This window comes from Sander vitreus, chromosome 21 (genome assembly GCF_031162955.1).
Source record: "Sander vitreus isolate 19-12246 chromosome 21, sanVit1, whole genome shotgun sequence".
NCBI lineage: Eukaryota > Metazoa > Chordata > Actinopteri > Perciformes > Percidae > Sander > Sander vitreus.
The window spans coordinates 23,490,023-23,504,544 of record NC_135875.1 but is presented as its reverse complement, the minus strand read 5'-3'; the positions used below and the strand labels follow the sequence as shown (position 1 = coordinate 23,504,544).

The following is a 14,522-nucleotide window of genomic DNA, read 5'->3' as shown; positions in this document are numbered from 1 at the left end:
AATCCACTGTTGGCATATGCGAGACAAACCTGGAGAGTTTCACATCAGGTGACAGAATTAAGGCCCTCCTTCACAAAAAAATCATCAATCTGGCATAACAAACTAATGAAAGTAGGCAAAAAAACTCTTTATTGGAAGACATGGGTGGAGGTGGGAATTCTTTTTATTGAAGATGTGTTCAAAGATGATGTGTTCATGACATTTGAACAGATAACGACCACATATAACATTCCTAAGAAAGAGTTTTGGAAATATCTTCAGCTGAGAAGCTGTATAATGTCTATACAAAGAAAATTTCCCCTAACATCTTATACTGTGATACAGGAAAGATTTCAGGGCAGCCAGCTGGTTGGAGGCGGCGCATCTAGATTTTATGGTCTTATGCGACAGGCTCATCCACCGAGGCTCAGTGGCCTCAAGAGAGCATGGGAGGAGGATTTGAAGGTTGGGATAGCTGATGAGACAAGGGAGGATGTTGTGGGGTCCTGGTATAAGACATCAAGGAAAGTTCAGACTCGATTGATTACTTATAGGATCATTCATAGGGGTTACTGGACTCCCTGTAAGATGGCGAGACTAAAATGATTGGATTCAGATATATGCTGGAGATGCGAAAGAAGCAGAGGCACATTGATGCATACGTTATATGAATGTCAAATGACGACAAACTTATGGGAAGATATTATAACATTCATTAACAAAGTACTACGAGCAGACTTGATACAGAACCCGGCACTATGTTAGGCATAATACCAGCAGGGGTGGGCCTGTCAGTTCAACAGACTCTATGGTGCAGACTGGCCCTTACCACAGGTTGTAGAATTGTGCTAAGACATTGGAAAACAAAACACATCATCCCTTTCAATGAATGGTGTGGAGAAATGACCAAAATGGCCAGCTATGAACAATTAATATTTAACTTGAACAACAGACAGGAGGTATTTTGGAAAATATGGGGCCCCTACATGAATGCAAGATTGCATACTTAATGGGGGAGAATTTGACTTAATGATTTTAATGTATGTATAAGTCACTGCTAAGATGTGTGAGAGAGGACTGGTATTGTATGATATTGATAGAATACTCATCATTTGTGCTACTGGTGTGATGATATGTGAAAGGTATGGAGACGAGTTAGACCAATGTTTACCCTGTGTATGTATATTTCTTATTTTATTTATCTTTTGCATGCTCTTATCATATGATATGGTTTTGCATGACACGACGAACTTTGAATTCAGCCAACTTGTATCCAAAGTTGAGGATGAGCAGATCGTGGCTGTCCAATCTCAGAAGAGGATCAAGGAGCTTCAGTTACTTCGAAACCTTGAGGGCTAGCTGAAGATTTGCTACGAGCCAGTGAAAGATCTCTGGTTTTTGTTGCTTTACTCAGGCCCACATTGAAAAGCTGGAAGAGGAGATTGAAGTGGAGCGTGTTGCCAGGGCTAAGATAGAAAAACAAAGGTGTGATCTCTGCATGGAGCTGAGATCAGGGGAGTTCTCGTCTTCTCCAGGAGAAAGAAGTGATACTCTCTCAGATATTGAGGGCTAAGCTTGCCTTCACTCAGCAAGTTGAGGAACTGAAAAGGCACGTTAAGGAAGAAACAAAGGTTTGTTGCATTGCTGCATGTCGCTCACATGGACAACAACAAGAAGCGAGAGGTCGAGTTTCAGAATCTGAGACGAGACCTGGAAGAGTCGACCCTCCGCCATGAGGCCACCGCTGCAGTTTTAAGAAAGAAACGCGCTGTGTGGCTGAGCCGGAAGAGCAGATCGACCACCTACAGATAATCAAAGAGAAGCTGGAGAAGGAGAAGAATGAGTACAAGATGGAGGTGGATGACCTGTCCATAAACCGAGAGGTCACAGTCAAGGCAAAGGTAAGCTAGAATGTGATCAATAAACATGGTATATAAAGTTTCATTAAATAATGCTATCAATATTACAGATTCATTATGAGAAGCTGTGTCACTCTCTGGAAGACCAACTGAGTGAATACAAGATGAAACAAGGGTGAGAACACCCATCTCATCACTGAAATAAACGCTCAAAGGGCAAGACTTCAGAATGAAAATGGTATGGCGTCCGATCATTTTAAACAGACATCTGGAGCCCAACTATTTTCTTACCTTGTTTTCTAAAACCTCTTGAACAGGGGAGTTCTCGTCTTCTCCAGGAGAAAGAAGTGATACTCTCTCAGATATCGAGGGCTAAGCTTGCCTTCACTCAGCAAGTTGAGGAACTGAAAAGGCACGTTAAGGAAGAAACAAAGGTTTGTTGCATTGCTGCATGTTGCACAATCAATCAATGCCTTGACATGAACTATCTTCGAAGAAGTAGGCTAACTCAGTAGCTTACCTAGGTAGCCAGAGGCTAATATGTCGTGTGAACTTGGAAGCTCTGCTAGGCTAACAGATTTGGCTTTCATTCTACTTAGAGAGAAACAAATGTCCTGTTACTGTGGCCACCAAGGAGGTTTAAAGGAATAGTTAGGCATTTAGAGAAATGCGCTAATTTATCAGTAGACGATTATTGATTTCAACAAATGTTTCTTCAACTAAAAGTCCACTCTGCCTCTCTGATAGGCTAAGAATGCCCTGGCCTACGCTCTCCAATCTGCCCGTCATGACTGCCATCTGCTGAGGGAGCAGTTAAAGGAGGAGCAGGAGGCCAAGGCTGAGCTCCAGAGAGTTATGTCCAAGAGCAACAGCAAGGTGGCCCGGTGGAGGAGCAAATATGAGATGGATGCCATCCAGCGCAATGATGAACTAGAGGAGGCCAAGTGAGAGTTGTTCTTCTACACATAACAAATACATATATAAACACTAGAAATGGGATATGTGCAATGTCAGAAAATTACAATCATGGGTACTACTTCATTTGGTTTTGCTCAGAAAAAAGCTTGCCCAACGATTGCAGGAGGCTGAGGAGGCCATTGAGTTTGTGAATGCCAAGTGCTGGTCTGTGGAGAAGGCAAAGCAGCGGCTGAACGGGGAGGCGGAGGACCTCATGGCTGATGTGGAGAGGGCAAACACTCCAGGCAGCTGGCCTGGATAAAAAGCAAAGAAGCTTTGATAAGGTGACAAAGACACCCTGCAAGTGAATTATGCTGATAAATCACAACAAGTTACAAATGCTAACAGTCTGTAAGTTTTAGGGGCGCAACCAGAAAATTTAGTGGCACACACCGTAAATCAACATGCTAACCAAATATTCACATTTCTACTAATTTCCACTGTATTACTAATAAATACTTTGATAATAGATGCAGAAATTACAATGTGCTGTTTCAAATTCAGTGTCACTTTTGAAGATGCAACATAGAAGGTTAACCAACAGCACCATCGTTAAAAAAAAATTATATATATATATAAAACCACAAACACACATTTTTTAAATTTGTAGCTCTAGTCTACAATTACAATGAATTCAACTTAAAATTAAACACCGATAGATACCGATACCTGAAATTCGTTTTTTTTCCAAAACATTTTTTGGTACTTTCCTCCTATAATTACAAAACAATTATTTCAGTTGTAAAAATGATTGTCAAACCTATTTATCCTATGTACTTAGAACATGATGTTATTTTATTAGAATATGTTACACTCTAAAGAAATTAAACAAAAAATAAAAATAAAACCCCTCCCTCTCTCCTCCCAAACCCATCTCTACAACCTATTAAATTGAATAATTATTCATTTCATACTCACTGTAACCTTTATTCTTGTATTTGTATATTCATTTTATACATATTATATTTTCATTCGTTTTATTTTCATGACCGACCGTTTTTAATTGCTCTTTAATGTTTCATGTAAAGAACTTTGAATTGCCTTGTTGCTGAAAGGTGCTGTAGAAATAAAGTTGCCTTGCCTTACAACCTCAGCCTGTCAGTCATTCACCAGGGCACAGAAACCACTGTTATGCCTGCTTAGGAAGTGTAACGTCAACAGCACCGCGACCGCTTTCGGCTCTCCATTAATATCATATCGCAGCAAACGCTGTCTGCGTGAAGTTTTGAAAAACTGGAACCACACTTGAAACCACTTTATCGGCATTTCCGTGACTCACTGTGACTTCAACAAAACTGCAGAGCCGACGTAGTTTACTGCGGTCAAGCCAGCCGACACATCGTGAACGACAGTCAAACCAGCTGACCCAGTGTTTTTGCTGTACGTGATTATAGTAGCTTTACGGTAATAGCGTTTCAGAACTGGTTTCAAAATAAAAGCATTCGTCGGGTACATAGCGAAAGACAGTCAGACAGCAAATACCGTCAAAGGAAATGTACGGAATTGTGATATTTACTCTCAAAATAAAAGCTCAAATAATTGACAATTGTAAGCTTAAGCCAATAGTTTTTTTTTGCAATTTCTAACAAGGTCCTTTTTCCACACACTAATTTCACTTCAGGGTAATAGTAGACCGCCTCATATTGCCACCCAGAAAGTTTCAAGTCATTCCGGTGTACAGTTTCAAATTAAAAGCCCACCAAAAATTTAAATATGAGACTAATTACATATGATTTGGGATTCAATTTAAAAGGAAACGCCCTGTAATCAAAGAATAGTTCTACTTCAGGTTTATAGTATGCAACTCCGTAGTGTGACCCATTAAGTATCAAGACATTCTGATTTGTATTTTCAAAATAAAAGCCTGTCAAAGTGTCAAATATGAGTCTAATTACATATGATTTTGTATTCAATTTAAAAGGAAACGCCCTGTTATCAAAGAATAGTTCTACTTCAGGGTTATAGTATGCGACCCCATGGTGTGACCCATTAAGTTTCAAGTCAGTTTGGTGTGTAGTTTCAAAATAAAAGCCCGTCAAAGTGTCAAATATGAGACTATGTACATATGATTTTGGATTAAATTTAAAAGGAAACGCCCTGTTATCAAAGAATAGTTCTACTTCAGGGTTATAGTATGCGACCCCATGGTGTGAGCCATTAAGTATCAAGTCATTCTGGTGTGTAGTTTCAAAGTAAAAGCCTGTCAAAGTGTCAAATATGAGACAAAATACATTTGATTTTGGATTCAATTTAAAAGGAAACGCCCTGTTATCAAAGAATAGTTCCACTTCAGGGTTATAGTATGCGACCCCATGATGTGACCCATTAAGTATCAAGTCAGTCTGGTGTGTAGTTTCAAAATAAAAGCCCGTCAAAGTGTCAAATATGAGACAAAATACATTTGATTTTGGATTCAATTTAAAAGGAAACGCCCTGTTATCAAAGAATAGTTCCACTTCAGGGTTATAGTATGCGATCCCATGGTCTGACCCAGTAAGTTTCAAGACATTCTGATAGATATATATTTTTTAAACCCTATCCATTTAAAGATTTCTGATGTACAACATCTTCTATGTATTATTAACAGTTCTAGTTGTGACATGAAATTATAAATAATTATCTTTTGCATGCCTTTAAAAGCTATTTCAAAATTCTATCACTGGGTTAAAATCATTACAAGTAGTTACTCCTGTTTGATTTCACATTTTTCCTTTTGGCCCTATTACTCTAGCAAGTGGGTGTCATTGCTGTTCACATGTCTGCTGTTCACATGTCTCCTGGTTTAAATATTCTAACCATCAATATTTTGCTTTACATTGAAAGTTATTCTTTTCTCTTTGTATGATCACAGTGGAGGAGAATAATATGGTCTTGCAAGTATAGGAATCCTAATTTTGATGACTAAGACAAAGTTCGGGGTCACCTGAGCTCCATTACTCTACAGTCCAGCCCCATCTTTGCAGAAACCATTTCACCCCACCAGGATTTCCACCATTTAACCTCTAGGCAGGGGTATAGGCTCTTCATCCATTAACTTTGGTTTACTACTTGATTGCTCTACTTCGATGGATACTGTAATACTTTTTTATTCAATTAACTTTGTACATTTTTATTTTTTCTTATACATACTGTCACACATACTCTCATACATACATGTGTCTGTTAAATACCCAACATGTATTTTTTTTACAAATGTATTTTGTCCCATATTTGACACTTTGACGGGCTTTTATTTTGAAACTACACACCAGAATGACTTGAAACTTAATGGGTCACACCATGGGGTCGTGTACTATAACCCTGAAGTGGAATTTTTCTTTGATAACAGGGCGTTTCCTTTTAAATTGAATCCAAAATCATATGTATTTTGTCTCATATTGACACTTTGACGGGCTTTTAATTTGAAACTAAACACCAGAATGACTTGAAACTTCCTGGGTGGCAATATAAGGCGGTGTACGTCTACTATTACCCTGAAGTGAAATTAGTGTGTGGAAACAGGGCCTTGTTAGAAATTGCAATAAAAAAACTATTGGCTTAAGCAATCAAACGCTATCGCTAACGCTATTACCGTAAAGCTACTATAATCATGTACAGAAAAAAACGGTCGGCTGGCTTGACTGTCGTTCGGCTGGCTTGACCGCAGTCGTAGTTTGCACCGTCCACAACTATGCGTGTGTGTGCGCGCGAGTGTGTGTGTTTGTGTCAGAGCTCCGCTCTCTGTCAATTTTCAGAGAGGACAGATAAGCTTGAGCTTACACGGTCTCAGGTACCGAAATTGACGTTTAACGTGTTTATTTGGAATATAGATTAACTGGGTTATTAGCAACGAGCAGCGATTACTGTAATCATCCGACAAAGGATACAGCAATTATCACAAGAAGTTCAAATCTTAAAAATCGGACAAACCATCCTTATCCAAACCAGTACTGTGCGTCTTCTTCAGATTCTGTCTGAGTGGAAGCAGAAGTATGAAGAGAGTCATGCAGGGCTGGATGGATTACAGAAAGAGTCTCGCTCCCTCAGCATTGAGCGCTTCAAAATAAAAAATCTCATGAAGAAGCTTGTTATGACGGAGTCATAACAGACCCAAATGCAAGGCTTCACAAAACAAAGTTTTATTTAAATAATTCAAAGGGAAGGACGTGGGGAGGCGGATGCCAGGGACAGGAGCTAGGGCAAGAGGGCAGAGGTAGGATGGCGAGGGAACACAGGGGAGCGCGGGGAAACCAGAACCGAGGAAGCTGAGGGAAAGGCACTGGAATCCAGGGAGCCGAGGAGCTGGAGCTGGAAGCGAGGTTGGAGGTGGAACAGAGCAGGGAGCCGTGAGGGAGGGGGGCGGGGGGCGGCTGGATGGTAGAGCCAGCTGACTGGAGACAGCGTGAAGGTGAAAGATGACTGCAGAGAAACAAACACAAAGAAGGGTTAAGGTACAGGCCACAACAAGCTGAGACCGGTAAGTACAGAATCTTCCTCTGGCGCTTACAGCAAAAGTCACCAGTGTGGCTGAGACAACGATCGAGCGAAGATGGTGAGTTGGACCGGGGGTTCATATACTGAGCTTGATTGTAGATGACTGGCAGGTGTGTATGGCAGGAGAGGTTATGATGGGATGGCAAACAGGTGCGCGTCGTCAGCTGGCAGCAGTAGACCGGAGGGAAGGGGGGAGAAAACAGAGGAGGCACAGAGAGAGGCAGGGCCAACAGAGGAAAGACAGAGAGAGGCAGGACCAACAGAGAAACTATAAAGAGAAAATAAACAAAAACTCACAACCATCACAAAGCTTTGGAGCACCTCGAGGTCCTCAAACGAGAGAATAAAAACCTGCAACTTACGCATATTACTGTCAAATAATACTGCTTTCTTAAAAGGAAGTTTCATCTGGAACATGGTTGACAGTGAATCAGATGATTTTGAACATGCATTAATGCACTAATAGACAAGGACGTTTTTATATGAATGTTGTGTTTACATAGTAATTTATTTTTGCTTTCTTATGAGGCCTGTGGTCCGTTTCAGAAAGGAGGTTTAACAAACTCTGAGTTTAACCCTGATCTATGAGTTGATTTACCCTGAGATGGGAAACTGAGTTTTTGGTTCCAGAACAGCTGATATGAGTTGGTTCAAACAACTCCGAGTAGGTTCACGCGCGTGCACCACCACAATAAAAAGGCAGTATGAATGGAGCCATGATACTACGATTCACCATGGTAACAACCACAAACAACCAGGTCGGCGGAAATACTCATGCGCACAAACAACGAGTTTGAACACGTATTTCGTTAAAAAAGCAAGACAGCGGTTGCTGCTGCAACAGAGAGAGAATTGGTGTGGGAGAAAATTGCTGCTCGAGTCAATGCGTAAGCATTAACAGTTTATTAATTTCATATTTAATCACAGTTAACTGATAATATTACTGGTGAAAACTGGAATTGTATTACACCTATAATTTCATTTAGGTGGAATCCTGCGGGCGAAAAAGTAAGCTATACTAATCCCATTCTGAGGCTGCAGCGGCATGATCATTAACAGAACTATAATTTATAATCATTTATTTCTTTTTAATGGCTCTCACTGGTTTGTGTCCAGGGAACAATACAAAAAACGTTTCAGAGTGAGTCACAATTTTCTGACGGCTCTGCATACAGTGGCTTTACTATTACAGTATGATCTGCATCACCAATAAAGAAAATTGCCGTTTACAAAAAACGTAATGCGACACAAAGAATCTGCTTGGACGTTAAAGCCTGTCCACGATGGTGGATGTTAGTGATATGAGGACGGATAAGGTATCTACATATCTGATGGACTGTGAAAAAAATGTGGAAATGAAAATACATTTAGTCTGGACTCAATATCATCTCCCGACGTAAACTCTCTGAAGCAATACAGCTTTTTCATCAACGTGATCGTCGACAAAAGGACATGACATGTTTGAGAAAAAAACGTTTTATAATCTGCCTAACAATAAGTTTTATTTATTAAGTGTTTATTCATGCAGATAACAAACTGCATTAAAATGCGCCTGATACAGAATGAATGAATGAATGAATGAGGAAATGAGTGAGAAGAAACCTCGAGTTTCTCTCAGTCTCCTCCCTCTGACACTGTATGAGAGGGAGGAGACTGAGAGAAACTCGAGGTTTCTTGAAGAAAACCTGCTCCCGACCAAGTTAGGTTCACAGACTCAGTTACCATAGTAAGGTCTGAGGTTAAGTTACCTCTCTTTCTGAAATGGAAAACCCAGAGTTTCCCCTCATCTCAGGGTTAACAAACTCAGAGTTTTCACTAAACCTGCTTTCTGAAACGGACCCCAGAAGGAAAGACTAGACAGCGGTGCATACTCCCAATAGTGGACATGATGTAGATAATTATTGTTCTGTGTGGTTGTTATAGAAGAAATGTGTTACATTTTTAGAGGAAATCTGTGATTTGACTGAACAACTTGGAGAGAATGGCAAAGCCATCCAAGCTGGAGAAGACTAAGAAACAAAGTGAGATGGAGAAGACAGAAATCCAGACTGCTTTGGAAGGAGCGGCGGTAACTTCACATAATATAAAGAGATTATATCTATATCATTTCATGGGCACATTCTTATGTTTATCAATTTCTATTCTTTTTTTGTATCTGTATTCAAGGTTTCACTGGAACATAAGGAATCCAAAAGTCTGCGTATCCAGCTGGAGTTTGCTCAAGTCAAAGGAGAGGTTGATCGCAGGCTGGCAGAGAAGGATGAGGAGGTCGAGCAGATGAAACCCAATCACCAGCGCATTGTGGAAACCATGTAGGCCTTAGACGCTGAGACATGCAGCTGGAGTGATGCCATGAGAATCAGAAAAAAGATGGAGACTGACCTGAATGAGATGGAGGTCCAGCTGAGCCACGCCAATCGACAGGCAGCTGAAGCCCAGAAGCAGCTGAGGAACATGCAAGCCCACCTTAAAAAGTAAGATATAACGCACAAGCATATTAGCTTTTAAAAGCCATTTTGGTTAAATCCACTTTAACCTGCGGGTCTCTCTGCAGGAGCAAACCCTTCAGCTGGATGAGGCGCTGTGGAGCCAGGAGGACCTGAAGGAGCAGGCGGCCGTTGTGGAGCGCAGGAGCAACCTTATGCAGGCAGAGGTGGTGCAGCTCACAGCTGCTCTGGAACAGTCGGAAAGAAGCCGTAAATTAACTGAATGGGAAGCAGCTGATGCCTGTGAGAGAGCAGGGCTGCTGCACTCCCAGGTGAGCAGCATTATAACAATGCATCAGTGAGAGCCAATGGAATCAACGCTAACAGTTGGTGGAGACCAAAACAGAGTGAAAAGAGAGTGAATATAAGAATTTGAAATGTGAATTTGTTAGGTCGGCAGAAACACCAAACTTCAAGTGAATGCTAATGTTGCAGGAAGTTACCTCACTTGACCCAGATATTTATACGGTTGAAGTGATGTGGGACTGGTTACATTATTATTTAGTTTTTTTTTTAGCCTGGGTTACAATAACTTTGTGAAGTACAAAGACCTTTGATTGTCCTTTGGCTACAGAACACCTGTCGTCTCAATTCCAAGAGGAAGCTGGATGCAGATGTCAGCCAGCTGCAGGGCCAGGTGGAGGATGCAATCGAAGAGACTCGCTCTGCAGAGGAAAAAGCCAAGAAGGCAATCACTGACATAAATATTATGCACTTGATCTTTAATCATATCTAGAACATACAGATTTATATGGTGTGATTAATAACTGTAAGAAACAGTGATGCCTGCTTGTCTCTATGGATGCTGTTGTTGTCAGGTCCAGCTTTTATTTGGTATTTGTCATGAATTATAAATCAAACACCAGTTGAACTGGCTGTGTTCTGGTAGGCAGCCATGATGGCAGAGGAGAAGAAGAAAGAGCAGGACAGCAGCGGCCACCTGGAGAGGATGAAAAAGAAGCTGGAGATCTCTGTGAAGGAACTGCAGCACCGTCTGGATGAGACGGAGAACCTGGCTCTGAAGTGGGGCAAGAAACAGCTCCACAAACTGGAAGCTCGGGTATCACGCCTGTCCAGATGAGAGTTATGTAGCATTACTGAGAGGAGGAATGACTGCTAATGTTGGGTTTGGACTTTCTCTTATAGGGGCGCGACCTGGAGGCACAAGTGGAGAGCGAACAGAGAAGAGCTGCCGATAGTATCAAGAGGATCCGCAAATATGAGAGGCGAGTGAAGGAGCTCACATACCAGACTGAGGAGGACAAGAAGACGGTTTTGAGACTGCAGGACCTGGTAGACAAGCTGCAACTCAAAGTCAAGTCATACAAACGGCAGAATGAAGAAGCTGTAAGATCTTTTTTGGCTGCCAGGAAAACAAACAAGAACAAACAAATGCTTGTTCATATATTTATTGACTGGGATGACTGTGAATGAGTGTATGTTAGAGTATTTTTTGTGTATTGTGTATCTTCATTCATCCTTCTTGGACAAGACAGGGCATAAAACGTGCGAGACAACATAAAGTTACACATTAAATACGCAAAATATAAACATACAAAATACAGTAAAAAGTCTACAAAAAATACGGATCAAATATAAATACTGAGTGTAGTACAGAATACAGTGTGTGCAAATGGAATAGTGAAAAAAAGCATCAAACAGATATTAAACAAATATGACAGCAGTGCAAGTGAGATTGTGCCAATATGCATTGGAACATAAGAGACAATAAAGTGAGCGTGTGCAATACAGCTTATACATTCTGTTTCTATCCAGCAGGTATTTTTAGTGCATTCATTGTCTGTTTGACTACTGTGCATGTCCATGTCTCCCAGACAGAAAACTGAAGACATTTTCATTAAACATGGTGTAAGACGATAGCTCCACCTTGTGGTTCAGGATGTAAAACAGCAACGTTTAGTGACAGCTTTTTGGTTTATTTCAGCATGTATTGATTCCAGGTCAAAAGAAAGAACATGTAGAATCAGTATTTATGAGCTTTTCAGAACCACATTAATAAACCGTTCCTGATGTGTGTCTGCGGCTGTCATATCTGAAGGCCAAAAATAAACTTGGATGTGTCGTAATACCAAGCCACAGTGCAAATGAGGAACTCACAAGCTTTTTGCCTTTTTGGTCAAATTTGTGTTCATGTTCAAGTCAACTCCGGCTCAAAGCTGCTTCTTTGAAATGAAATGTTTCGAGTTAAGTTATATGATACCATCAAAAAGTCTTCAGTTAAATACAATCACAAGAGAGGCTTTAAAGATGTCTGATAATTCATTATATTCAATGCTCTCTACTGCTTTACTACAACCACTCTAATCATTATCATCATCATCATCATCATCATCATCATCAGCATCACTGTTGTCCTACTGTAATCCACTTTATATATGCAGTCAAACAGTCAGGGAGCCCCTCACAAAAACTAAGGAAATAAATTAATATGAAATCACCAGAATGAATTAAGTTTTTTAATTTAATGAATCACGAATTATAAAATGGACAAATGTTTCTGCATTAAATGACCAGGATCATATAAAATGAGTGTGTGAGAAGTAAATAAGAGCTGGAGGAGAGTCAGGTCCTCCTCAATCACAGACCGGATGTTTGCTAAAACCTTTCAAACTAAAACTTAAAAACCACTGTTGCATAAAAAGCACATACCAAGCAAAATCCAGATGTTTCTACATACATCATTATAAAAAGTTTGTACATAGGCAGGGTATGGATGGGAGTTGTCAGTTTTCGTCCTTCATGATTCTTTTACTAACTGTGGCGCCTACCGCTCAGCACACTGGGCTGCGTAACTGCGTCAGTGGAAAGAGCTTGGCTAAAAACAAACAACTACTTAACTAAAGGCCCACTTACTCATTTTCCAAGCTTTCAACCGCATTTCAACACATTTCCCCGGCAGATTGAGTTTGCCATGGATATAGTTTACAAGATAGCTTGTCACTTGTTTACTTTAATTTTACTGTAACTTTGAAACACGTTGTGCTTTAATTTTGAAGTCGGATTTGTTCAACTTCCGGTGCCCACGTCTCGCTCTGTGCGGCTTGACACTGTACAGAGTATAGAGTGTATGGACGCTGGTCTGTAGCCTCTTATAGACAGAGCGTGCCGTACAGTGTCGAGCCGAGCCAAGCCGAGCAGGCTGGAGCAGCGGAGCGAGGGGAGGACACCGAGCAGCACACACATTCTATCTGTCCCCGAGCAGCGGGAGATGTTCAGCGGCACTCAGGTCGCCATGTCGGGGTCGTTCTGTAAAAGTTTGTACCCGTTCAGCGGGGAGCAGCACCGACAGGGACTGAGCTTCCAGGCCGGGGACATTATCAGGGTGGTCCAGGCTCTGCCTGGAGGCTGGTGGGAGGGAGAGAGGGATGGAGTCCGAGGATGGTTCCCCTCCAGCTACGTGCACGTCCTGGAGGTAAGAACAGAGTCCAACTTCGTCTTTACTTCTTATTTTAACTTAACACAAGTCTCAATGGATCTGGCTGTCAGTCAGACTTTGACTTTTTATCACTTTTTAATTTTCATTTTTTTTCTCTCTCTCTCTCTCTCTCTCTCTCTCTCTCTCTCTCTCTCTGTCACTCACACACACACACACACACACACACACACACACACACACACACACACACACACACACACACACACATTTGAGGATAAAGACAGCATTGACAGTACTAATAAATGGTTTTCCCATGCTGTGCTCATCACATTAACTGGAACCTTGACTGGCTGCACACTTCCTCATTCCACACATTCCTCAGTAAAATCCTCAGGTCACCTCTCTTTCTCGCTCTCATTGTCAGCCCCTCCCTCCTCCTCCCCCCCCCATGCCGCCCTCTCTGTTGCAACTTAGAAAAGATCTCCCACTTTTTCTTTTTTCTTTCTTCTTTTTTCTTTTTTTACTTGTGTGGCTCTGTAATTAAACTGATTGCGTTTGTGGTTGAGTGGGTGACACCCCATCTTGTCATTTGTAAGAATGTGCAGCTTTTCTCTGATTTAATTAAGCTGGGAATTAAATATCATTTAACATTTAAAGAAGAGGTCAAGCCATTGGCCAGTGTTAGAAGGTTATTGGCGGGTATGTGGGCCATCGTCTTGGGTCATTTTTATTTTTCCAGTGAAGAATGTTCCGCTCAGTAAGTATTAAATCTTAAAAACAAACTTGAAGAAAAAAAGAGAATCGATATTGATATCACCGTCCTCAGTCGGCCTGGTTCTCTGGTGTTTGTTGCAGCCTTGAAAAGATGAACTCAGACTGTGACATAGCTTTATAAAACTGATGCCCAGCTAGATAAAGGCTCAGCCTTTAAGCTAGGCTGAATGAAGCAACAACAACATGGCTATCTGATGTTGGCGGACTTATCTCAGGTAGATTCTTCTCTGTTTCCCAGGGAGAAAGTGTGCTCTGCACATCTGAACTGGTCTGAGGAAGAATTCAGTCCTGGACCGACTGTCCTCGTCAGCGAGCCGTTTTCCACTCTTTGTGCTAAGCTAAGGCTGCTGGTTGGAGCCTTAGATTTAACAGACAAATATCGGCTGATACTTGATTTTTATGGCAAGATGTTGATACTTGAGAAAATCTAAAGTAATCAACCAACATTCATTCTCTTAACATAAAAGAACATTTTGTGACAAAGATGTTTAAACTTTATTCCCAAAGATGCTGCAGAAATATGAATTATTCCATATAATAACCCATGTACCAAAACTCTTTGAAATGTGACTGAAAATTACTAGTTTGAGAAAATAA

At 41.0% G+C, this 14,522-nt stretch overlaps 1 protein-coding gene and 1 pseudogene across 2 annotated transcripts in view; both read left to right on the top strand.

The window, feature by feature from the left end:
* Positions 1–381: 381 nt before the first annotated feature.
* On the top strand, positions 382–12,081 carry LOC144536730 (myosin heavy chain, skeletal muscle-like; annotated as a pseudogene). Its single transcript, XR_013503771.1, has 15 exons — positions 382–444; positions 1,394–1,523; positions 1,589–1,880; positions 1,949–2,083; positions 2,161–2,272; positions 2,586–2,782; positions 2,895–3,079; positions 6,742–6,849; positions 7,569–7,626; positions 9,214–9,336; positions 9,435–9,738; positions 9,821–10,026; positions 10,329–10,454; positions 10,644–10,814; positions 10,901–12,081. The product of XR_013503771.1 is annotated as a myosin heavy chain, skeletal muscle-like (transcript).
* Positions 12,082–12,823: 742 nt separating this feature from the next.
* The window catches only part of gas7b (growth arrest-specific 7b), a 59,325-nt gene continuing 57,626 nt past the window's right edge, over positions 12,824–14,522 (top strand). Inside the window, exon 1 of the mRNA XM_078278965.1 lies at positions 12,824–13,187. Coding sequence (XP_078135091.1) covers positions 12,984–13,187 — 204 coding nt within the window. The 5' untranslated portion in view covers positions 12,824–12,983. The remainder of the gene's footprint in view (positions 13,188–14,522) is intronic.